This window comes from Trachurus trachurus (assembly GCF_905171665.1).
Source record: "Trachurus trachurus genome assembly, chromosome: 9".
NCBI lineage: Eukaryota > Metazoa > Chordata > Actinopteri > Carangiformes > Carangidae > Trachurus > Trachurus trachurus.
Window position 1 is genome coordinate 14,405,285 of NC_139895.1, and position 24,178 is coordinate 14,429,462.

General features: G+C 42.0%; 2 protein-coding genes across 2 annotated transcripts in view; one reads left to right on the forward strand and one right to left on the reverse strand.

Annotated features, from left to right (window-relative positions):
• Nucleotides 1-4,424: 4,424 nt before the first annotated feature.
• On the reverse strand, nt 4,425-16,047 carry snx18a (sorting nexin 18a). Its single transcript, XM_083979444.1, has 2 exons — nt 14,148-16,047; nt 4,425-5,904 (listed from the first exon to the last, which is right to left on the reverse strand). The coding sequence occupies exons 1-2, from the start codon at nt 15,691-15,693 to the stop codon at nt 5,651-5,653; spliced, it is 1,800 nt and encodes a 599-aa protein (XP_083835570.1). The 5' UTR covers nt 15,694-16,047; the 3' UTR covers nt 4,425-5,650.
• Nucleotides 16,048-20,911: 4,864 nt separating this feature from the next.
• Nucleotides 20,912-24,178, forward strand: part of LOC310991161 (ADP-ribosylation factor-like protein 15) — a 98,975-nt gene continuing 95,708 nt past the window's right edge. Inside the window, exon 1 of the mRNA XM_083978773.1 lies at nt 20,912-21,276. Coding sequence (XP_083834899.1) covers nt 21,265-21,276 — 12 coding nt within the window. The 5' untranslated portion in view covers nt 20,912-21,264. The remainder of the gene's footprint in view (nt 21,277-24,178) is intronic.

A 24,178-nucleotide genomic window follows, 5' to 3' on the forward strand; every position in this document is an offset into this window, starting at 1 on the left:
CTCTCTGTTCATTAAATATAGACGGAGAGAGAGACTATCGGACTCTCCATGTTCTCCTATTACTCTGTTGCCCTGTCAGTGTGAAAGGAAATCATTTATCAGTATTGTTTTAACATCTTGTCTTCTCGTTGTCCCAAGATACTAAGTGGTAATTGGTGACGTTTAGAGGAAAGTCTATTTTTGAACTTTGGACAGAGCCAGGCCACACAGACATGAAAGTTGTACCCTCTCGTATAACTTACACAAAACAAAAGCAATCTGCTAAAATGTAGAAGTAGAAAAAAAGTAAATGTCTTTGCCGCAAAATGTAGAGTCTGAATGTTGAAGAAATTGCAGTGCCGTAGATTAGCAATTTGAGCAAAGTGACAATTTGACATTTTAATTCAACAGTTGGGTGATGTGGTGATCCTCCCTTGAGTGTCAAAAACTCATGTGTCTAACTATTTATTCAAAGGATTAGCAAAATACACACTGCTCCCTGCAGAGAGGTAGATGATGAGGCTGATGCCAGTTTCATGTTTGCCTTGTCAACATAACTGGGACCAGGTCACAGTTAGCTTTGCTCATCTTATCTGAGCTCAGATTAGGGACAGGGAACTTCTTTAAATCTCTATAGGAAAACCAAAAAGTTAATGGATTTGTCATATAATGAGATTCCATCAACAATTTCACATGTTAATGTAACAACAACAGGGACACTAGCCAATCCTAGTGTTGCATACTGAATGTAATGAAGTTACATGTACCTGGAACAACTGAACCGAAAGATCCACCCCCTTTAATTTGAACAAACTGAACAGAGGAACTCTGAATCTGCATTGACCGGCTCAACAGTAAAATTCGCCATAACTGGAGATATAGGAACAACAAGTTGAATATGTTCCATGTTTTTATTGACACCCAAAATAATTTCATTTCAAGAGAAATCCTGTGTGTGGGTTTGCACTTCCCTATTCAATACAGTGACATGGCTAGAAGCAGAAGGAGAAGAAGAAGAAGAAGAAGAAAAAAACAAAACGGCTTGACATGTTTGTGGTTCGCCTCAGGGCATTTCCTGGCATTATAATGTAACATTTGGAAAACCTTAAGTGGATGAGGCAAAGGGAGGAAATCAGGGTCAAACTCAGTGGTATTTTGAAATTCAGTCATGGCAGTGTAAGTGCTCCAAAGAGGAGGAAGTGATGAGTTGATGGTGTATTGATTAAGAGTAGATGGCAGAAAATACACGGGTATCAGGGGAGCAGAGATGAGTGAATTTTGAAGGATAATTATGCATTAACGTTTACAGACAGAAATGAGCCCGTTAGCAGTGTTTGCTCCTCTGTCTTGGTTTCACTGTGTGGAATCAGACCTGAGTGTTGCACAGAGAGGGTGCAACAGGAATCAAGTGCAATCTACGCAAAGATCTCAAGACAGTCATTATGAAAGCAGTGTGGTAAAATGTGGCGTGCAGTGCCAATTCATTAGTGGGGGAAACCCTGTACACTCAGCCGCTACTCTGCTTCCCAGTGCCAACTATTGAAATGGACTGAAAACAAAGGTTCCAGATTGTGGAGAATGTGTAAACAGGACTCGTGAAAACAGAGAAACACTCACGAAGCAAGAAAAATAAGTGAGAAATACTACTCTGCTGTATGGTAGAGGGGGAAATATGCGGGACAGTGATTGCAATCGTCCTTGCTCTAGAGCAGTAAATGAGCAGCTGGGAAGGGATTCAGCCAGATTTCCTCATTTCTGGGTCGTCAGCAGGCTGAAAACAAAGGTACAGAATGTTTCTGGGTTACATTCGGTGAATTCCTGAGAGCCGCTGTGGGCCCAAAAGGAAGAGAGCCGCGTATCTTAGGAACTGCGATGACAACTTATTTTGAACTTTACTCTTTTACAGCTGAGAGGCCGAGGTTGCAAACTCTCCCAGGGTAAATCCTCTGGAAAAATCACACTCAAATCTCTTGTATGCTCCGTGTTTTCACTCCTTTAGAGATTACACTGCTATCCTACACCCCCGCTGCATCTGGACGGGTATTTCCGTCGCTGCTCTTGTAGCAGTATAGCTTTTATAAACTTGGAGTTTTTGTCCGTGGAATGAAGTCAGTTGTTGACGCTGGTTTGTCCCAAGAAAAGTCCAAGTCAGAGTTTCCTGCATACTAGACTGTGGTGAGAAATCCCCCACTCCCTCCTTTTTGACTTAGAATAACTATCATATGTGGATCTAACTCTAAACTCTCACAACAATCATACTTTCCCTGAGCTATACGTACCTAATATTGATCAGATTTACAAATTCAGATGAACCGAAGCTTAAGGCTGAGGAAGAGCAAGAATGTTAAAACAGGAACACCCATTTCTTCTGGCGTTGGCAGTATTGACGGAGGGCCCGGGGGACGACATAGCTAAGGGCCGTGTGCATCTTGCTGAGTTTATGTCGAAAGTGAAAACCAAGGAATACAATAGAGAAGAAAGAATAGAGGGCATGCAGGAACAGGGAAATGAGATGGTGAGAGTTTGCACTTTCCAAAAAGGACTTACCTCCTACATGACAAGATATTATTAGCTGTGTGAGAAGTGTTAGTGCTCCAGTGTCGGCCTGTCACTCTGTCCACTTATTAAATCCAGCCAGTAACGTCTTAACTAGCTATTGGATGGACTGCCATTAATGTTTGTGAATGGTCAGATCCCCCCTGTCAGTTTTCCAGAAAAAAAATTTCAACACTTACCTGAGGAATTGGAAGTGCATTGCAGTTCTTTCATTGTTCCCAGATGATATATATCCTGGTGACACTGGTGGTCATATGACGATCCCCTCTAGTGACACTGAGGGTTGACTGTCGGTGTTTTGAGTGAGTGCTTCCACAACTATTGGATGGATGCCATGAAACTAATACAATATTTACCCTCATCTAGTTCCTTGCTTGTCCACTCTTCACTCACATCTCTGCCCTGCTTCCTCTGTCAGTGTTTTCCTTGGTCTCTTCTGCCATGATGAACATACTGAGAACAGTGAGCTGGTAGCTTCTTACAGCTAGGCAAGAGGAGTTGATATTGGTGTGTGTGTGTGTGGTGTCGCCATAAAGCGACGTGTGGGTCCCAGGCAGCTACCCAAAATTGCATAATGTAATGCCAGGTACATTGTGTCAGTCGGAGGGTCCATTCTCCCTGTTACTGTCATTGTAACATCAAAATGATTGTGAAACTACTATCATTTTAACGTAAAGTAGTAACATAGTGTTGCTTTGGATCAAGTGAGTAAATACCTGAAAAACAATACACATTCCCATCAACCTCGGTTACTGTTAATGTGTTAATTAGCAAACATTAGCATGTTCATATGTAGCTCAAAGCACTGCTGTTACTCATGTAGCCTCACAGAGCTGCTAACGTGGCTGTAGACTCTTTATGTTGGTGGAATTAAAAGGCATCTGCTTACCCCTCAGGAAATGGATTCATTAACTACACATCAAGAGGCTCTAATGTTTGAGAGAAAGTCTTGTTGAGTGTTATCACAGTACATTTACTTGACTGGTTTGAAAATAGCCCTCAGTTAGAGAATACACCTGCTCTGTCAGTCTGTCTGTATTCTGGTTTCAAGCGAGAGAGACAGAGCACAGTCAGGAGGTCATAATCTGCTGGGAACATATCAGCATAAAAACATATTTACAGAGCCGGGTGGTTGAACGCTGTTATCTGATATCTTCTGCTCAGCATCTTCTCTGTCAAACTGGATTCCTATCAGGCAATGCCTCGAGATAGTAAACAAAAGGCCAGCATTAAACAACACTGTTGACACATTTGGGGAGATTTTTTTCTAACAAATCAGACCATCTGTGCTCGGAGCCTCTGAACAAAGCTGCTCTGCATCTTAGTTATCCCGGTTTATAGGTGGTGGCGATGACAGCTAATGAAAAAACCTCCTCTTCCCAGCAGTTTTTGACCTTTTTCCTGTTCACTAGGTGTTCCCCGTCATCCGCTCTGGCACTTTTAACAGTGGCCAGATGTCCCAGATGGCTGGCCCAGCTCTGCGCTGTCAGCAGATCTGCGAGCCGAGCATGAGCTTAGCATGAAACACTGACACGGCACACCAGTCCTCCAGGGACGCAGCCAAGGAAACCTGCAGATCTATACAGTTTGCACTCTTTGTCTTTCTGCCATTATAAAATGGTACAGTGACTACATTACATGGGTCGCATAATTTCTACAGCGTGTGTCTGAGGCGCTTTGAAAAAACTGTTACAAAGGAAAATTAACATGCCATGCAGTTTGTATTGGCAAAGTCTAATCAAATGAACAATGACATAAGATAAGAATCCTTTTTAAAACACAGAGGACCAACAACCATCTTTCAGTGAAGGAGGATTTTATTTTGCATCTCTGCTTCTACATTAATCTCCTCATGATGTAACCAACATCATAAAGGTTAAAAACAGCAGTACAGTTGAACCGTCTATAAGTGTGCTATTAAAATAACAGCATTATTAAAACAGGTGAGGAACCCTCTACCCCTCTAACAGCCCATCTCTGAACACTAACCCAAAACTAAACCTGAAAACTCCCACGTTCCCTCAACACAACTTCAGGTATCCCAACATTGTAAGTGTCCGTCACGTTTGCCCGTTGAAAATCGGCAAGCTTGCGCAAATCAGCACCAGTGCTGGCTGTGCCATGTGTAAGGCATGGGTTCCTATTGTCAAAGCAGGTAATCCTTTCTATATCCTGATTTTGTCACACTGTGAGTGTTGAGAGTAAATGCTGGAGCCACTGAGGCAAAAAAAAGAAAAAAAAGAGACAAAAACAGCACAATTGACCAATATTTTCTCCCATAAAAGACACTGCTCTCATTCAAAGCACAGTGACCTTTTTTTCTTTTTTGAAGACTGCAAAAGTTGTAGCTTTGTAAAAACAAATAGAATATATTTCGACATATACAGTATATAAAGCTTTTTTTTAGTAACTAGTGACAAAAAATGACCAGAGAGACAGGATCAGAAGGCACAGCGAGACGGTGGTGACAGTGGCTGCTCAGCGAGGAGACTGTAAACATTTCGTCCTGTTTGTCCAAAGAGAGAGATACCAGGAAGGGCTCGAGTGTTTCCAGAAGGCAGTGCGTCCGCCACTTGAAGCATCGCTGCTCCTGGAGTGGCAGTCACTTTAAAAACAGTCAGTTAAAAACAGTGTTGTAAGGCTAAAAACACTTGATATATGAAATCCTTCTTCGGAGTAGGCAGCAGCGGGTATAAGGTTCTCTCTCTCTCTCTCTCTCTCTCTCTGCAAGTCATAACATTGATTAGATTTTAATTCACCCACGCACCGGACTCGGTGGCGCACCATCATTATCATTGATTCTCATGAAAGGCAGAAGACCTTTGTTTGTGTTACAAGTTGGCCTAATTTCATTAAATTAAATGTCCTCTCTTAAATAAGGACACCTGGTTATTCAGTAATGTGGCCAACACACACAGAAACCTGAATTTAAAATTTCACTATTACTGGAGCGTAATCTCCTTGAATGTTCCTCCCTGCTGGATAAACAGCATTCAGCAGTGTGTGGTACTGTGTGGCTGTTGTTTGCCAAAGCTCCCACTGGCTGCCCCTAGAGAGAGGTGCATGGCCATTGATCACCAAGGTCTAAAACCGAGCGGCTGACACGAGGGATCTGTTACGCGTTGTCGTATTTCTGCAGGGCCTCCTCTAGCTTGCCTGAGATCTTTTGAAAGAAGGAGATCTGCTGCAGCAGGTAGTGCTGCATCTGTGCCTTGAAGTCGCGCACACGGATCTGGTGGAAGTGCTGGATCTCGGCCAGCGTGGCAAAAGAGATGATGTTGCAGCGCTCGTTGATGCCCTCGGCCTGCGCCCGGTCCATCTTGCCCTCCTCCACATGTTTCTGGCTTTCTTTCACCTTCGTCAGGGCCCCTGTTTGGAGAGGAAATACAACAGGAATTTAGACTAAGATTTATTTATTTTTTGTTCCATGATCACGATTATTATTATGTTTTCCTTTCTTTTCAAATTGTTGGAACTGGAACAGGAAATAAATGTTCTACCGATAGCAAAGCACCCATCCCATTTGTATGTCAATGTTCAATCAAAGCAGAAATCCCCCTGATGCTTTTTGACCAAAACGGGAGAACAGCTCACAACCCATATTTGACAATACTCCTTCTTTAAGACATGAGCTCCTATTTCCTTTTCTGTTAACCTTTAACTTGTCAAACAACAGACTGTCAGGCTCTTCAAGTGGAAAGTTAATTAACAATTGAAATAATCTTGTCTCAAACGAGTCAAGAACTTAAACCAAGTAAATCTATAACTTGAGGGAAATCATCGAAAATAGTTTTGGCATGAACAGTTTGTTCTTAACTCCATGAGAACTAGAGCCACATCTGTGTCTATAGTTAGAAAATGTGAGGGGGCCAACTCAAAACACTAAAAATATCTATCACATTGTGTCACTTCAAAGCCTTTTTATAAAACAACCATTTAAGGGGATTTTGCTGGAAGTTTGATACCATCTACTAAGGTTGTTGGCATTTCCAAGAGCATAGTATTATAATGGGCAACACTGCCTACTAATGAAGTCTATTTTGTATGATTTAACTATTCATTAATGCTGATGTCACACTCAAAAAATGTGCCAATCACTAAACCCTGCCCCCATACAGCAGCTGGCCAATCATAGCTTAGTATACGGAGTAGGTGTCCAAAGGCTGGGTTGATAGATGCTGTAGTGATGTTTTTTTTAGCCATCCCAAAGCCAAGTAATGGATCAAACACTGTGCTTATCTTCTTTAATGAATCCTACAAATGTTAGCAGGCCTGGCTTACTAGTATCATCATCATCAAAACTATGTATGTAGGGGGGGAAAAGCCTGTGTGGAAGCAAGTCCACTTCATGCTACTATGCTATCAGAGGTTACCTTAGCAGCTCTCCTGCTCCTCATTGGATTTAAGCAAGTTTACACTCTAGCAACACCTCCTAAACGTCTTATCTGATATGGTGTTGAATTCATTAACACGCTGGTTAGTCAGCCTTAACGCCTTTCATCTTGTAACATTGTAAGTGAACCTACCTGAAAATACGGACACATGTTATTGAAAGAACAGGGGTTGGGTAACCCCTAAAAACGTTTTACAATCTTTAGTTTATGTTTAAATCTATTGGACAGATATTTCCCAGTGTGTAATGATGTGTTAACTCTTTTCTAGTTCAGCTGCTGGACATTGCTTAGTCCTGTGTGCGTTTGAAGATAAGTATAATGAAATGAGAGAGCACACTATGGCTATAGGTGACAAGAAACCACTGCTTGTTAAAAAGAAACAAACCCTTTCATAGTCATACTGAGAGCAATCTCACTGCCAGGAACACCTGCCTGCTGCTTTTACTGTGGTGGACTCCTGTGGCCTAAGAGGACAGAAATGATGGTTTGAACTGTCACTGCACAAAAAAAAAAAACCTAACATTGAGTTTTGCTTTCTGCACAATAAGCCTTGAGCCATTCTGGTGCCAAAACAAGAAATTAGCCTACAACTTTGGAGACAGATGGTTCAATGGGAGCAGAAGGCAGGGTCATAACACCAGGAGCTCATGACAGCTGACTTATCAAACAGCTGACATTTACTGACCACGCAAAGGAATAAATGTCATGAGCAATAAGTATGATGTTGAAATGAAAAAGAAACTGACAGGATATGACCTTCTGCCTGAACTTACGACTTAAAATTGTTTGCAGGCCATCGCTGCAGGCAGGGACGACCACAGAGAGACACTTTGGTTTGGGTGTTAACATGCAGATGTACGTCTGCTTCAGAAATTCCTCACCGTTTCTCATGGTTCTTTTCAAAAATGATTTAACTCTAGGGCAAGGAGAGAAATCACAAGATCTTTCCCTTCCTCTTCTTCTTCTTCTTTTTTTTTAATTACCTTAAAGCCCTTGTGGCATTGTAAACAGTAACACAGGTGGCAAAGCCAGAGGCCACAACCATAGTCTGAGATGTTGTAGCCTTGAGATGTTTTAAATGAGACTTACTCTGAATACTTTGAAACGTAGAAACCATCGCTGACGCACTGTTTGTATCCCTGACACAATAGCAATGACAATTACATGTTGTAATTTGTTCCGAACAACAGCGACGGCATGTTGTAAGATGAGTGTAACTCTGACCACGGTGTAATCAGCTGAAAGACACTGTAATCCTCCTGACAATTGGCCTTAGGGCGGGGCGTTGGGATGCAACTTTTCACCCAAGGGCAACAGGACTTCCTGCACTGACCCATCATGGGACTTTGTCGTCATTATGTGAGATTAGTCACCAGCACCCTGTTGATAGTCTGAGTCAACCTGCTCATTTCCTGCATGAAAATGGAGACAACAGAGCAGTTACCCTCTGATCGAATCCCCACACTAGTTTGGCTCCTGTCTACCTTTACAGCTCACAAAAATGCTTTACGACTACCCTTTTCTTAACCAAGCAAAACACTCAACATGTACGGCTTTAAAATCAACAAAATCCCCTCATAAAGACGTCTTTTTTTTTTTTTTTACTCTTCCTTTTCAAATCTGCCCAGTTTGCCTTCTGGCTGTAGCTCCCTCAGAAGCACTTTAACCCAGATCTTTGAAATTCCTCTAATGCACAACAGACTGAACATGACAGAAAGAGAGGCAAAGATGGAACAGTGGTTCTGAGTGGGAGGAAAAAAGAGAGACGGGAACAAACACAGCTGTCCAAAGACTTTAAATACCAGTCCCAAAGGTGTTTACTGTACCTTAAAGGACTCTGGCTTCCTGCATTTTAAAAGCCCACTAATGGACTACGGAGGAATAATTGTAACCAAGGAGACTTTATGAGGAAGGCAAGGGTTCAGTCATAGAAGACAGTGTCAGCAAACTCTAATATACAGAGCTGCATCGTTTTCCCAGCTGCTGCGAGTACATTCTGCAGACCTGAGGCAACAAGGGAGCCACTAAAAAGACAGTGAGTTAGTGAGCTACAAATGTCAGCGATTGTCATTATAAATGAATCCGCTTAATAGTTTATGAAGCGTCACAACATAACAAAAAGTGTCTGATTTCCCAGAGACCAAGATCTTAGATTTACCATCACATGTGTGCAAATGTGATGAACTGATTATGTCATTAAGCAACCAGTTGTTTAAGCACTATTATCGCTTTGACAATAAGAGAATCTAACTTTTAAAAATGTTTATATCATCAAAGTATTCTAAATCAAGTCAGTGAAGATTATGATTCTGTAATATTTTAGGGTCACTTTTTGCAAATATATCTCTTTAATAAATGACATTTTAAAGAACCAAAAAAGCACATTGTTGTTCACTTAATCACGTCTCGGTATTCAGTCCATCATCAGGTAAAGTTATTAATTGCAAAAAGCACTGGCACCCTACTGTATACATTAGTATTTGATACCATAATAGTGTAAATAACAAATAATCAACAGTGTAACAGTGCCTTTTGTAGTTATAGTTAATGATCCAACACCCTTATCTAGAGTGTGTGAACTTGATTGTGTGTAACCCCAAAATACACATTAACATCAAACATGAGGACCTGATATCGTCACAACACCTACAGTCCCTTTTAGGACTGTTACATCAGTGATGTCATGGTGTATCTGAAGTCCTATGGACATTCAGGATGCACGTATTCACTAACAGTGACTACAGGGGTTTATAGGATACTGCAGAGCCACACCATAAACAAGAAAAAAGTCCCAGTGAGTGCCTCTGAAGAAATCCTCCCTGGGTGTATGGAGGTGGCAGCGTGCCCTCCTGGGCTCACTGGAGGCTCCAGCTCTTACGTAATCTCTGGTTACACAACACCGAGCCACTGCCGAGCCTGTGACCTGAACAACCAGCGGCAATCCCCATCTCATCACTCCAGCACCTCGGTCGTCCATTTGTGCGTTAGAGGACATTTAAATAGCCTGTAACAACATATCAGACAGACCTGCTGCGTTCTGCGCAGGAGTGTCAGCCTGAGAGGGCTGACTCAGCAGGAAGGACCTGACATCCTTGCAAATCACTGCTTTCCCTTAACTCGCCTGCCATTGTTTCATGGCTTCATGTGGAGATAAAAACTGCGATGAGATCAGACAAAACTCAGCTCTTAGTAATCTGCTGAATAGATAAATTTAACAAGGGAAGCGAACACGCAAACAAAGTCAAAATAAGGACAAGGATGGCCAGGCCAAAAAGCATTTCAGCTGATTTAATTACTTATTAACCTAACCTCGATTCATCACAGTTATGCTTCAGCTTACTTTCCTCCCCTTCTAGGCTTGTGCTTTTGTTGACATGGTGTTTTATATGCAGCCCATGATGCATCTAAGCGATTTGATTAACGGAGACATTAATTGAGTGTGAACCTAAGTGTGTAAATATGACAACATTCACCAGATGTGTGCTTTAGCCTGTAGTCTTGTTGTCTGAGCCTCTCTGTTTAAATAAAAACATAATTTGCAAAGTCACCTCGAGCTGAAGGTTGCTCTGACAATATGCACTAAGTCAACAACAGGTTTTTTTCTCCAAGAAGCACTGCAGGCAAGATCAATATTGCCACACTGAAAATGCATCTGGAAGAGGATCTTTAAGGATGGCTGCATGTACGTATTCACTTGACAAATGACGGCTTTGTGGCTGGTGTTAAAAAAGACATATGTGTTTTGAGATCTGCAGACTGTTTATGGACTTCTATGTGCAAAATAAAAAGTTTTAACAGTCAACTACTTCATTTCTCTTGAGCTTCAATAATGCTTCTGCATTCATCGGTTAAACCAGCGTTATCTTTAACCTCATCTTTGGATTGTGAACAGCGAGCATTCATGAAACCTCTCTCCTCCCTTCCTCTTTCACAAGAGCTCAAAATAAGAAGAAACAACACATAAAGTTGTCACGGCTGATTTATCAGATTAGGACAAAAATAAAAAAGAAAAGGTGCAAAAACAGAGGGTAAAAAGTTCAATAAGTTCTTAAAAGCAACACCAGATATGATGTCAGTATTATCATGCACTTGCATTTGTCCCTGCAAAACTGCCACAGTAATGGCCTATGGGTTCCCTGTGGGGGTAGAGATCAATAGGGTGATGTTCACTGCTCTGCTGTGGGACAGCTCACATTTCCCTGCTCACCTCCACAGGGACAAATAAAAGCCTGTCTGGAGTCTGAGGTCCCAATGAGACAGATATTAGGAGCTAAAAATGGAATAAAGTTGTTGATAAGAGTGATTTTGCAATCTGTTGGTCCTAAAGAGAGCAACTGTGATAAGACTTCAAGACCACCAGCAGAGAATAGCCTCTTAAATGGGGGTCAAGACCAAGCTGGTTAACCTCAACCTGTACTTTTAAGAGCTACCGAGGCTGCAATTTTCTCCGTCTTAAAATCTAGATTGCTGCTTCACTAGTGCACTGAGACAATGTTATCTCGGCCCCTGTTGGCCTTGGCCCCATGAGTTTCTATGTGACCACTTCTAAAATATGCACTTCAGTTTATGGCAACAGAGGATGTGGCCTGGCCTCACTTCAGGTGTCTAACAGCGAGAAGACAGCAATAAAGCTCATTTCATTACAGAGGAGTAGCACTTGTAGACATTTCCTTCAGATGTTTATCAGGAAAGGCGTATTGCCTTCGCATCGGATGGGATAGGCTTCAACAAGGATGGAAAAGGAAATGTTTTATTGCATAGATGAGTCTGAGAGAAAGGCTAACTCACAAAATGAACACGGCAGGATTGTATTCTCTTCAGGCAATTATATGCAGACGAATATACGATATAGTATTTGTGGCTTTGTTAAAAAGTTTTTAACAAAGCCACAAATACTATATCTTAAATTTAAGGTAAGGCAACTGAAATAATATGTGGTTTTTAATAAAAACCACATATTCTTTCAGTTACCTTTCTCCCTGATTACCTTAGGGCGAGTAGTCAACATAACCGAGTGTGAATGTCAAGTATCTCAGGAGCGGGCTCCCTGGGAGCATGTAACCAATTTGTATGACAAGAAGCCATTCAGTTGTGATGAACAGGGAAGTTATTTAATGTAATCCATCTACATTTACTGTGTTCCCTGCCATGCAGCATAATAAATGCAGAGTGAGTGGTTACGAATTAAGCGGATGAACTGGGGGTTGCTTTCTTTGTGTGTCACTGTTACTGTGGACATAAATAAACCAAGAGTAGATTCTTCGTTTGATTAATGATGAGAGTAAAAAACTAAAACAAGCCTGAATATATAAAAAACTGAACTCAACTGGACTCAAAATAGAAAAAGGAACTAAGCAGCCTCTGTCTCTTAAAACCGAGTGATCTAAGTAATTTCACATTCAATATGTGACACATGGGGCTTCTTTTCATCTGTGTGCCCTTAGGTTTCCCATCAGTTGTGCTTCCAGTCTCACGGTGTGGTGAAGCCCCGTTTCCACACACTCTGTCATCTTCTCTCCAAACTCTGCCTGCAGCAAGGTCTTCCATGTGCTGTATCAAATTAGATTCTCTTATCTACGGCATTATGCGGGTCTTATCTCGTCAAGTCTGTGTAAAACGGCTGTGTCACCTTATTTGGGCTGAGCGCTGGCCTACGTGGCAAACTTGATTCGAGCTAACTGGGAAGTTTGTGTCCTGTCGCAGCCTAAACACTGTCTGTCCTGTTTCCCCCAGTGTTGTCTATTGTGGGACTGAATGGGCCCTGTGTTTTGGGGACCCGAATGATAAACCGAGACGTCCCGATCCCGAAGCAAGGTGGGGGGGATTAGCACGGGGCGGCAGCAAACCGCTAAACTATTAAGTTGTGGCACCACTGTGGAGTCCATTTTTGGGATCCGTATACCTGGTAGATGAAATACAGCAGCAGGGAGTCTGACTGGTGGATGAAAAGATTAATTTCCCCTCCTGATCTGAGAGACATGTGATTTTTAGTGAGGCAAATCACTGGGACTGGACCTACTGTATGAATGAGAAGGATTAATTCACATAACATCATCCTCTAATCTTGCAAGTGTATAGGCCTGCATCACATATGCTGTCCTACATTACACTGTTTGAGGTGCATTTCTTTCAAGCATCCATGATTGTAAAGATTTACAATAAGTATGAGTTAAATAGGAAACCTTTACAAGTTTAGGCACGTACTGTACACTTGTTCAGAAAGCTGTAAATCAGGTATGATAACTGTACACAAAGGAGGAACAGCTCAGTCTGTTGCTCGCTCTCTTTAGCCGGCCGTTTTCTCTTCCTCATCAGATCACCAAGTGTGCCACATTCTCACATATGGTAAACAGCCAGTGAGAGTCTCTCTCTCTCTCTCTCTCTCTCTCTCTCTCTCTCTATACACAAGTGTGCTACAATGCTGCGCCTCTTGCATAACAGCGCTGCCTCTCATGAGCGTGACATTTTGCCACACAATGAGAACAATCATTGGGTTGGGGTCATGTAGGAGGATGGCCCTAACATTGACTTAGTGTACACAGACTAGAAAACATGTGGACAATCTTTTTTTTTTTTTTTTTTGGCTTTACATCAGCTGTGCGATCGACAAACCAAGGCTGGGCACTCTCCACCTCCGAAACAACGCCAATATCTACTAGTTCATCCATCGTGGAAAGTTAAACAGGGATAAACGGGTGCTGCCCTTGTGATAAAGCTGATGGAATAAACATGGGCGGCCGCATGCAAACCAGTTCTCCAGAGCAAACACTCCTTATTTGTTTTGCAAAGTGACATAAACTATGAGTGTAACCTGGCCACAGCCTGCTCCTGTCAGGTCTGACAACTAAAACAGAGTGAAACATATTATGTTGTCGATCTTTTTTATGGCCAAAACACACTGGTTACTTGACTTAAATGCCTGTTGATTGAACTTCAGCCAAACCTGTGGTAGAAAGTAAGATGTGGAAACTGGATTTATGAATTCACAAGTGCAAGGTTGTTCAGTTTAATGCATTAATTGCATTATGAAACATGTTTTTAGTGAGAACTGCCCCTGTTTTGTTGTTCTGGGATTTGGGAATTTATAATTAACTTGTCTTTAGTTCAGTTTCTCAATAATAATTGATTAAAAGTGGTAAGATCCAGTGAAAGCAAACTTATATCAGTCTGTGTCAAAATGCACTGAGTGTGTTGGTTTTTGTTTTTTTGTTTCTTTACCTTTCTGGACATGGATGATATCTGGGTAGTTTGCCAAGTGTCCTTGGTAAAGAGCTAACAAATCCATGATGGGGTCCAGATCCCTGCTGGGCTGGTCAGCAAAATACTCTCCAATGGATTCATACGCATCTCCAGTGAAGGAGATCGCCTGGTTGAGTCCAGTAGAGTACACCTGCTGGTCCATTTCAAACGCTTGGCTGAGGACTTTGAACGACATCCCCACTTTCTGATACTCCTTCTTAAAGCCAGCGATCTGCTTGCGGGCAAACTCGTTGACAGTGGCGTTGAGCTGCAAGGCGCTGTCATCCATCCTCTTGGTGAAGGTCTTGAACCCGTCTATTTTGCTCTCCACCTCCTGGAAGTCGAGCGGAGCCGGCGGAGGGCTGATAGTGAGGAAAAAGTTGGCTCCGACCATCTCGTCCTTCTCGGCCTTCCTCTTCCCCTGCTTCCAGGCCTTCTCGTCTGCGCTGTTGCAGGAGAGGAAGTGCTGGAAGACGTCGCACCTGGCCAGGACAGGGTGGCTGGTCATGTGGTTCATCCACCATATGAGGCCTTTCCTCCTCTTGGAGATGAAGTCCTCCTCGAAGCGACCTGTGGCCTGCTTCTCCGGGATGTGTGGCACCGAGATGACGGGGAATTTCTCCACCAGCCGGGCGTACAGCCAGTCAAAGTGCTTATACCTTCTGTTCACCTGGGTTTGCGTGTGGGTGGGTGTCAGCTTGTAGGAGATGTAGCTCTTCATGCCCTTGAACTTGGTCTGTTTAGTGGGGTCGTCGATTGTACAGGAGAAGGGATAGGGGTTCTCCTGCCACTCTGGGCCGTACTGACCCAGCACCACGCAGATCTTATCCCCATCCTTCACAAACCCCGCTGCCTCCCCGAGCACGAAGGCCTCTCCTCCTGACTTCACAAAGGTGGAAAACCTGTTCAGGTTTCTGCTGACTGTGGCTGAGCTCTTTGCTTGCTGTGCATTACCTCTTGCCATGGAGGATGTGGACACTCTGTAAGTGGATGGCCCGTTGCCTTCATAGTCATGATACCTTCCTCCTACAGTCCCAGGCTCATCTGCAACAGTAGAGCTGTCATCCCAGTCATCATCCCAGTCATCGTCGCTCACTTGGCTGGGCTGGTAGGCATGCTGCTGCTGCTGCTGCTGCTGCTGTGGTGGCGGTGGCTGCTGTCGCTGTAGTGGAGGGGCTGAGGTGAAAGCAGGTGGAGACGGTTTAGAAAAGTTCTCGATATTATTCTGAGGCGTATACGAGCCGTCAAATCCCCCCGGTGGGATGTTGGCGTATCTGGAGTCCGGGTAAGTGTCCCCAGATGTGCTGCTGCAGCTGTTGTTGTTGAGCGTGGAGGCGGCGTCGTTCCTCAGGATCTCCACGTAGGACGCGGGGAACAGTCCCCTCTCTCCTTTGCTGTTCGCCCCCTCCAACCAGCCCTCAATGTCCTGTTCGCTGTACAAAGTTACGATCTCGTTCTCCTTCACCGACACCTCGCCGGGGTTTTCGGAGTTGAAGTCGTACAGCGCCCTGGCTCTGAGCGCCATGATTTCCCCCCCAGAACCACAGCTGGAAGACGGAGCAGGGCAGCGGGGTAACTTACGGGCTGGCCGGCCGGGGGCAGGAGGGAAGCGCAGCGGGCAGCCAGGCCAGTTTAGTCAGCCCCGGTCGAAACTACTGCTGAAACTCCGCGCAGGAACTTCTCACAGTCAAAGAAACCTCTTTTTTTTCTGTTCTTACCTAAACACCCCGTCCTGCAGCGCTGCGTCCTCCAGACCAAACCCGAGAGGAAAAAACTGCGGCGCACGGGGGCTGCAGGGAGTCAAACTGGAGCGAAGGTATTTATTTTCCGCTAGAAACAACAACAGTAGTAAATCCGGGCTCCTCCAGCCTCGCTCCGATCCGAGCTGGACGCTTCTGCCTTAACGCGCTGCGCAGCAACCGCACGTCGACCAGGCTGGATAATCGAGGGCGGAGCTACAAGATGCTGCAATCCACCCAGACAACACAAATCAACCGCCTGTGAGTGCTTCAATAGAGCTTTTCCAGACTTGTTGAGCTGCTTCATAGCAAAAACATTCATCACCAGACTGTGGGCAGGTGTTTGTCCCATTGAAGAAGGAATGTTTTTGTGAGAGTAGAGTGGAGATGTTTTATTTTATTACTATTAGGCCTATTTTTTTAAATAGGCTATATAAAAGCTTAAAAATTGCAACATTGATTATAAAATAAACTGTATGACCTGTAACTAACCCAATGATCCCAGTTAATTGTTTGGTTCATTAGACATCAGAAAATAATGGAAATGACCATGTCAGTTCAAATGACCCTATTAAATCCACCCTTTTTTGGGCCCAAACAGCAAATAGCCTACATCCAGCCCAAATATACATCTACAGGTTACACTAGTTCACAAGTAGCTAGCCTGCAGATCAGACAAGGGTAGTAAAACCTCACATTCAGGCCCTTTGCATATAGGGAGAAAAGTGACTGAAATTCTAGGGGCCCAGCGCCCTGTAGTGCCCACAAAAAACCCAGGAGACTAATCTTTGTATGACCAAATACTTCTACATAGCCCTAACAAATATTCATACTACATCAATATTGAAACAAAGCCAGAAAACATGCAATGTTCATGAAATACGTTTTATTTTCCAGTCAATAACCCACTGCTTTCTTTAAAAAAATACTTCCCATAAAACACAGAATCGTCCCGTATTGAAAAATAAAATGCACTGTCCCTTACTGAATCAATACAGGACATTCAATCAGGAGGCTGGGGATGTGAGTCCCAGTCCCAGCTAAATATTTGCCTGGGTCAACAAGATTTGCAGAAGAAGAGTTTGGTTTCTTATAATGAGTATATGAAAAGTATTTGCTGTAATCTAAATGTATTGTGTTTTGTGTCATTATTGGTATAATCAGGAAGTGTAATGTAAGGAAATAGTAGGGTGGCTGTGGACTTTGGACTGGGAGGCCTGGGTTCAAATCCTGTGTGGAAGAAGAAAAAGAAGAGGAAGAAGCAGCTTTCATTTATTGCAGTCACCTATTCCCACCAAGAGCAGCGGGGACAGTGTGGCCTTGGGCTCAGCCCATGAATAAAACACAGACATAACACAGTCATTACACAGGAATTGTCCAAAACATGATTTCACATGATTAATAAACTGTTAATAAAACTGGATCATCCTGTATAATACTGGATCGTCCTATATTGTAAATTAAAATACACTGTCCCTTACTGAATCAATACAGGACGCTCACCCTACTCAATACACTACATTTTCACATGTCTAGAAAACCAAAAGTTTTGTGAGACATAGTAGAGGAGTATTAAATCAGAACGACAGGCACGTTGTCTGTCATCTGCTTTATACCACACACAACTGTTCAATTTCAGTTTCATTAAAAAGGGTTTGTGGCTCTGTGTCCTCAACCACTGGCTTTGATATCAGCTGGGCCTAGATTTCAACATGCATCTCGACATAGTCTGTTGTTTCTTCACCTGAACACAGTTGCAAAATACAGCGGTATAGCGTCAGCATCTGCAATGCTGGCCTCAGCCCTGAACATCCTGGACTTTAAATTCCTGTGGTCACGGCTCCAGGTTCACTGAACGTATTTTTTCATCACAGAAATGTTATTTCCACACAGTAAAGCAGTTTTATAGTTTTACCAGGAACCACTAATTAGCTTTAACCTTTGTTGCTGTGTGGAATTTTACATTACACCTACAGTCACTGATTTTAAGACTGAATGTCAGGTTAACCTGGGATGCTGCCAACTTTTTTGATATTTTCCATTATATGAAATGAATATCATCTAAGAGAAAAAATTGCCCAGAACTGTACAGCTAAGTTTGTTTTAGCTCTGTAGCCAGTATATAAAAATTAGACCTGATCTGTGGTGATATCCAAGTGGGTTACAGAATGAATCTTACTGTTAGTTTGTCTTCTAAAATAAAATAAAAATGAATAAAAAGTATATTTTTGCACATTTATATGGAATAGTTTAGATATGCATTTTAATGTTGTAATTGTGCAGCAAGGATACACTTCACTTCAAAAGCTAGCTGTCCATAAAAACTATTGTGAAACTGAGAGCAGGGAGCTGCTAACTGACATATAACCATTGCTGTAAATGAACAGTTTTAGTGACTCACAGTCTGTGTGCTGTTTCATGGGCTGTTTAACCACTGTCCAACCATAGCATTCCCAGAGAAAGCACATAAATTCTTTTTTTCTTTTTTTTTTTTACTTTCAATTCATCAAAACATGGACATTATCCATATAAAGCTATAACCTCTTTGGTTTCAAAATGACCTTTAGTTTGGTTATAATTAAACAAGAATAACACAAAACTGATCAGGTGATGTTTTTGTTGTTGTTTTATATGGATGAATATAACCTGTTGCACTAACTTTGCTTGTGCGTATATTGATTCCCAAAATTTTTTCATGTAGGTTACAGAGCTATGACATCTAAGGATTTAAACCACTCACTCTGTGCATTGCTGACATTTTATTACATAAGCATTCCCTTTGATGAAGAGGACAAGGAGACAACACAATGTCTGCAATGATGGTGGACACTTTTCTCAAGTAGATACTGCCCTCTTGTGGCATTTTTTTTTTTGCATTGTTTTCAGAGAGGAGGTTTATGAAATAAATAAATAAATCCATACATTGGTAAAACAACATACATGTATATTAATGACAACAATAAAAATAAGAAGAAAGATCCAAATTATTAGTGACAAAAAAAAATAGACTATGCATCTGAAACGTAGGGAATTTTCCTTTGCTGCTGCTGCTATACTGTTACCCAAATTTTAGCACTGTCTTGGCAAACGTTATGAAATTTGACCTCTAATGTGATGCTGTGGCTGTATCATTATGTAAATCATGGAGGAGGATGAAGCTCAGCAGGTGGAACAGGTGGAGCATCAACCATAGACCATGGTGGTCTCTGGCTCCCCTTGAACATATGTTGAAATGTCCTTGAGCAGGACACTGAAACTCACTTTGCTCTAGATGTGTGTGCGTGAATAAAATTGTATTATTATTATTATTATTATTATTATTATTATTATTATTATTATTATTATTATTATTATTAATATTTTCAAATGAATATAAAACAACTCAACGACCATGTTCCTACAGGCCACCAGAGGTCTCTCCTGACATGTTTGACTGGGTCATACAGCCTATTCTGACTAAGAGAATATTCAATTTACATATCCCTTAGTGTTATGTTGCATATTAATTAAACACAGTTGTGTCTATATGAGTCTTCCCAACAGTTTTCATATATTTCTGACATGTGCAGAGGACATCTAGTTCACATTCCACTTCAGTGTGTTCAGGAAGATTTTCTTTATAGCACAGCACATGAAATATTGAGGAGGAGTGTGGTCTCCATGGAGCAGGAATTACCTCAGTCAGTATGCAGCTCGCATCGCATTAGCAGACTTGTGATTTACACTGCTCCTCGAATCATGATGATATCACATAATTGCTTTGTCTGGGTTTAGTGTTTGCCCCTAATTTGATAATTCTTGCAAATTATTTCTGTTAATTTGTTCTTTTATGATATGATGACTTTCCCTAACAAGGGTTTTTCTGTGCAGCCTGCTGGGGGGAGCTAGCAGTTGAATTTCTTGGAGATTCCTACATGGCAGACAGTACAACATGTAGTGGAAGTACAGAATTACCCAATGTAGAGTGACACAAATGCTGTTCTGACACTTGACACAGATTAACATATCACAAGGTTTTTTATTCATCTGACACATGCACATCCTTTCCTTTATCCAGCGCTGTAACATCTGTGCTGAGGTGTACGTGCTTCAGAGGAATCAGTCTTTGACTTTGAACTGTGTTTGTACTTAAGCGTGTCCTCCCCTTTCATTCATTATGTATTGTACAATGCATTATGTCAGAGGGCGCTACATTTTGTGTTGCTTCAGACCTGATAATTCTGTGGAAAATTACAGTGTATGAGTGTATATTTAAGATGGGATCAGACTCTTCAGTTTGGTTTTGGTTCCTCTAAATGGAAAATAGAAGCAATTGTTATTCACTATATAGAGCCACCTAGTGGTAACTTGGAAATAATTTTGTAATTATCTGAATTTTTACATCCAACACTCACTGCGTGTAAATTATTTCATTCTCTTTTGTTTTAATATTTTTTGTAGGATTTATTGAAAGTTTTATAAAAGTATATAAAATGTATAATACTTTGTCATATTAAATAGGCTATCAACCAAGCATAAAAGGCGCTTCAATGGTAGCCTAACAGATATATTCTTATATGATCTCTTAGTCCTGCTGCTATCTTCCCTTTGACAACACATTGCTACAGCTGAGCCATCTCTGTAATTTTTATGATTTAACCTCGTAGATATGAACATCAGTATTACATCATTGATAAGGAGCCGTGACAAAAGTCCTCTCCTCCACAGCCAGCAATGTGGGAGAGTCGATGTGTCACTGTCATAAATGACGGTAACGGTAACTATGGTCGCAGTGAAAATATGGGGGGAAATAAATAAATGAAAAATGTATATTTCTCATCCAACTTTATATGTTAATACAGATTTAAAATGCAGACTAGTTTATTTGAATAGACGAGCCCTGCATCCGCCAGAATGAAAATAGCCTCCATGTGTTTGGTCACGTGACCACGCTACGTGCTCAGAGCGACGTGCGTGACGTAGCGGTGTAGCCTTCGCTAGTTTCCTCAACCAAACACTCAACTGATATTGTGTGATAAAAAACTGGAAGTCTGCCGGTGGACGAGGGGGCTTATTTATTTATTGAGACGAGAAAAAGCCACAGGATCCGAGCGGCACTCTTCGTTTCTTAAAAAAAAAAACTCCCACCTCCCTTGCTGCTGTGTTGAAACTTGTCTCGTTGACGAGGAAGACGGTGGAAGAGAAAAATCCCTGTTTGCAAGACGTACCGAAGGCTAGTTTCTTTTATATTTTAGCTGTGGCTGTCGAAAGGCGGGGAATACAAAGCGACCTGTAGTCTAAACCTTTACATTTTGGACAACAAAACGGGGATTACGACGACTCCAGTTCGTGCAGCTGTGACTGGTCAACGATAGTACATGGATTATCTGGTAAGTAAATGAGTCGAAATGCAGTGGTTCCCTCTCCAAGAGTAACGTTAAAAAACAAAACAATAGTTGGGCTCCTAATCAGACAATGATGCCACTCAGGTGTGTGATAATCAATAACGAGATGTAGTAGGGGTTGTTGTGTTTGTGTTATGCTAATGTAGCCAGCTGTAGCTTTGTAGCTTTTAGTGTGTCAGTCCTGTAGCACAGCAGCCAGGACTGGTTGACCCACTACTCTCCATCTGTTTACATGTGAAACACGGCAACTAACTGCAACTAGCTACACCTTAATGTGACATATAAAGCTGTTGTGTGTTGTTCAGACAACACACTATTGTTGAAGCTGAAGTGTGTGTGTGCTGGTGCATGAGGCTACTTAAAGTCAAGATGCCACACAGAGAGAGAGAGAGAAAGAGAGAAGAGTGAGACAAGCTTGCTTTTGAGATGTTAGTCTAGTTTCTCTCTTCCTTGATTTTTCATATACCTGTGACCAAAACACTGATTGCAGTTCAGACCCCTGCTGCACCACCAGCTTTGGCCCCCCAGGAGATTATGGTTTTTGGGCCTTTGCCCACATTGTAGGGATGGGATGGGTGCTGCTGCTGAAACAGTGCAACAATAGAGAGGAAGCTGTAAACTGAAGGCTTTCCCTGGGAATGTATAAAGCCAGAGGAAAAAAAAAAAGTGTACATAGACATTGTGCTGTCATTTCTCAGGGGGGAGCGATGGGGAGGGGGACACAGTGACCGTATGAAATGCAGAGGAACTTGCCCACCCAGTGTTATCAAGCTTGTTTATCATGGGCCTCCCAAGATGTTGGACCTTAGAGGAACTTTGAACTTCTGCTTCACACATTTCTTGAGATTACAAAAGATTACAAAGTCCTGTATGGCAAATGACACCAGAACAATTGTGCTATTTTATCATCAATACTGAGTGATACATGTCTATTTGTCTTGTCTGTGGCTTCTGGTTCTTGGTGTGACACATTTTGTGGGGGAACAATAGGAGATCAAAATGGCATATTGATAGTGTACATGACTTATTTTGTAAGCTTGGCTGGATGTCAATGGAAAGATGTCGGCACCAAAGGTAAACACATGGGGTATATTGTTGTCAAAAGGAGCACCCTCGTGACATGAAATGAATGAAATCAATTTCTCCCTGAGCCCCCTTTCTTTGCTGCTTGATGTGCTGCAGAAACAGGACAGCCTTTATTCATTTTTCATTCACTTCACATAAACTCAGAACAATTGTAGTTAAGTACAATAATCTCTCAATAATGTTTACATCAGAGCTGCAATATTAAGATACTTTAAGCATGTTTAAGATCTATGTGCATAATTGAGACGGGGGGGAGAGGGGGATTCCAGCTTACATGCTTGGAGGATTTAAGGTTTGCTGTGAAAAACATTTTTCTGTGGAAAGCACAGCTGTAACTCTGTGTGGACTGTTGCAGCAGAGTGCTTGGCTGTCCTCAGAGGTCAGGCACTCAATAGGCGCAGGGCCTCCTTTCCTGCTGTGCAACACTGGAGACCTGGCACAAAACCCAGGCCAAAACTATGTTGCTTTCTCTTTCTTATTAATCAATATGAAGTCGTCGCTAAACCCTTATTGGATTAAAAGACACTCGTCTTATTTCATCCTCGTGCATTTAGGGTCGGGTTTAGAAAAGTTTTGGCTGTGAGGATAGTTTGGATGTGCAGGAATGGAGGTAAATATTTACTGCACATTGCTGAGTAATAGCAGTGGTTTGAGTTGTGACTGTAGTACATGAGAAACCCAGCTCATGGTGGATACTGTTTCAGCTGGGAGCTTGAGTGTGTCGAAAGACTGCACACTTGCCCGGTCAGCGTAGTGTTAAAAAAGCGTCACCGACAGAGGAATTTGGTGCTAACCTTTTTCCATGGTGCAGTCTTACCAAATTACAAGTGCACTGTGTGGGCAAGCTCTTGCAGCCTACCTTGTTGCAGACTTCAGTAGACAGGAGGACAGACTAAACATGTTGACTGAACAAGCTATGGCTCTATTGTTAAGAGTATTATCATATGGGAGTATACAGAATTACTCAGAGGCTTTACTGTATCATTCATTTCTATCACACTGTTTTAAGTACATGATCTTATCACTGCATTGCCTTATTTGTGCTCAGTTTATGGCTATGGGCAAGTTCCCAGACTGTAGGCTTTTTTGGAAATCATACACAACATTTGGCTTTGATATCCAGTTATTCATTTCTGCTGCACACTAAACCATCAGGTGCACTGACATTCAGTTTGCTTTTGAAGGTCTGCCCTTGAGGAGGACAGATCTATGATGCTGTAAAAAAAGAAGAAGAAAAAAAGAAGAAGACATTCCTTTTTGCTGATTTAGTTTTTGTGGAATTTAAATTGTGCCAAAGATTCACTGATAACAACCACCAGGAACTGACCTCAAACCACATGATAATAATGGGTGTGACAGATAAGAGAAAGGGGCCTCATCTGCTGATAGACTGGTCAGGGCCTCTGCTCAACTGGCTCATGTTCACAAAAACTTAACACAAGGACAATTTGGGTAAAACTACTACTTTCAATCTTTTTTTCAAGCTTCAGGAAGAAAGTGCTCTGTCAGAAAAAGGTGATTTTGTGAAATTATGATATTGAACACTTAGCATGCCTCACGTTGATTGATGTCAAAAACACTCATCTAGGCTATTTGGTTTTTCCATCCACTGCTGTGAATGAATAACATTGTAACTTTGACAGGTGACGGAGGAAGTGCTGCCTGATATCTAAACCCCTTTCTTTGCTAGATTATGTATAACCTCGCCACACTATACTTTGACCACAACTTTAAATTGCACTGTGGAAAACGCAGACCCTGCTGTTCACATGACTAGCAGGCTAATAATTACATTTTTGCA

Coding starts and splice junctions, on each gene's coding strand:
- snx18a (XM_083979444.1), bottom strand. CDS start 15,693: ATGGCGCTCAGAGCCAGGGCGCTGTACGACTTCAACTCCGAAAACCCC. Junction 5,905..14,147: donor TATCATCCATGTCCAGAAAG/GTAAAGAAACAA, acceptor CTCTCCAAACAG/GGGCCCTGACGAAGGTGAAA.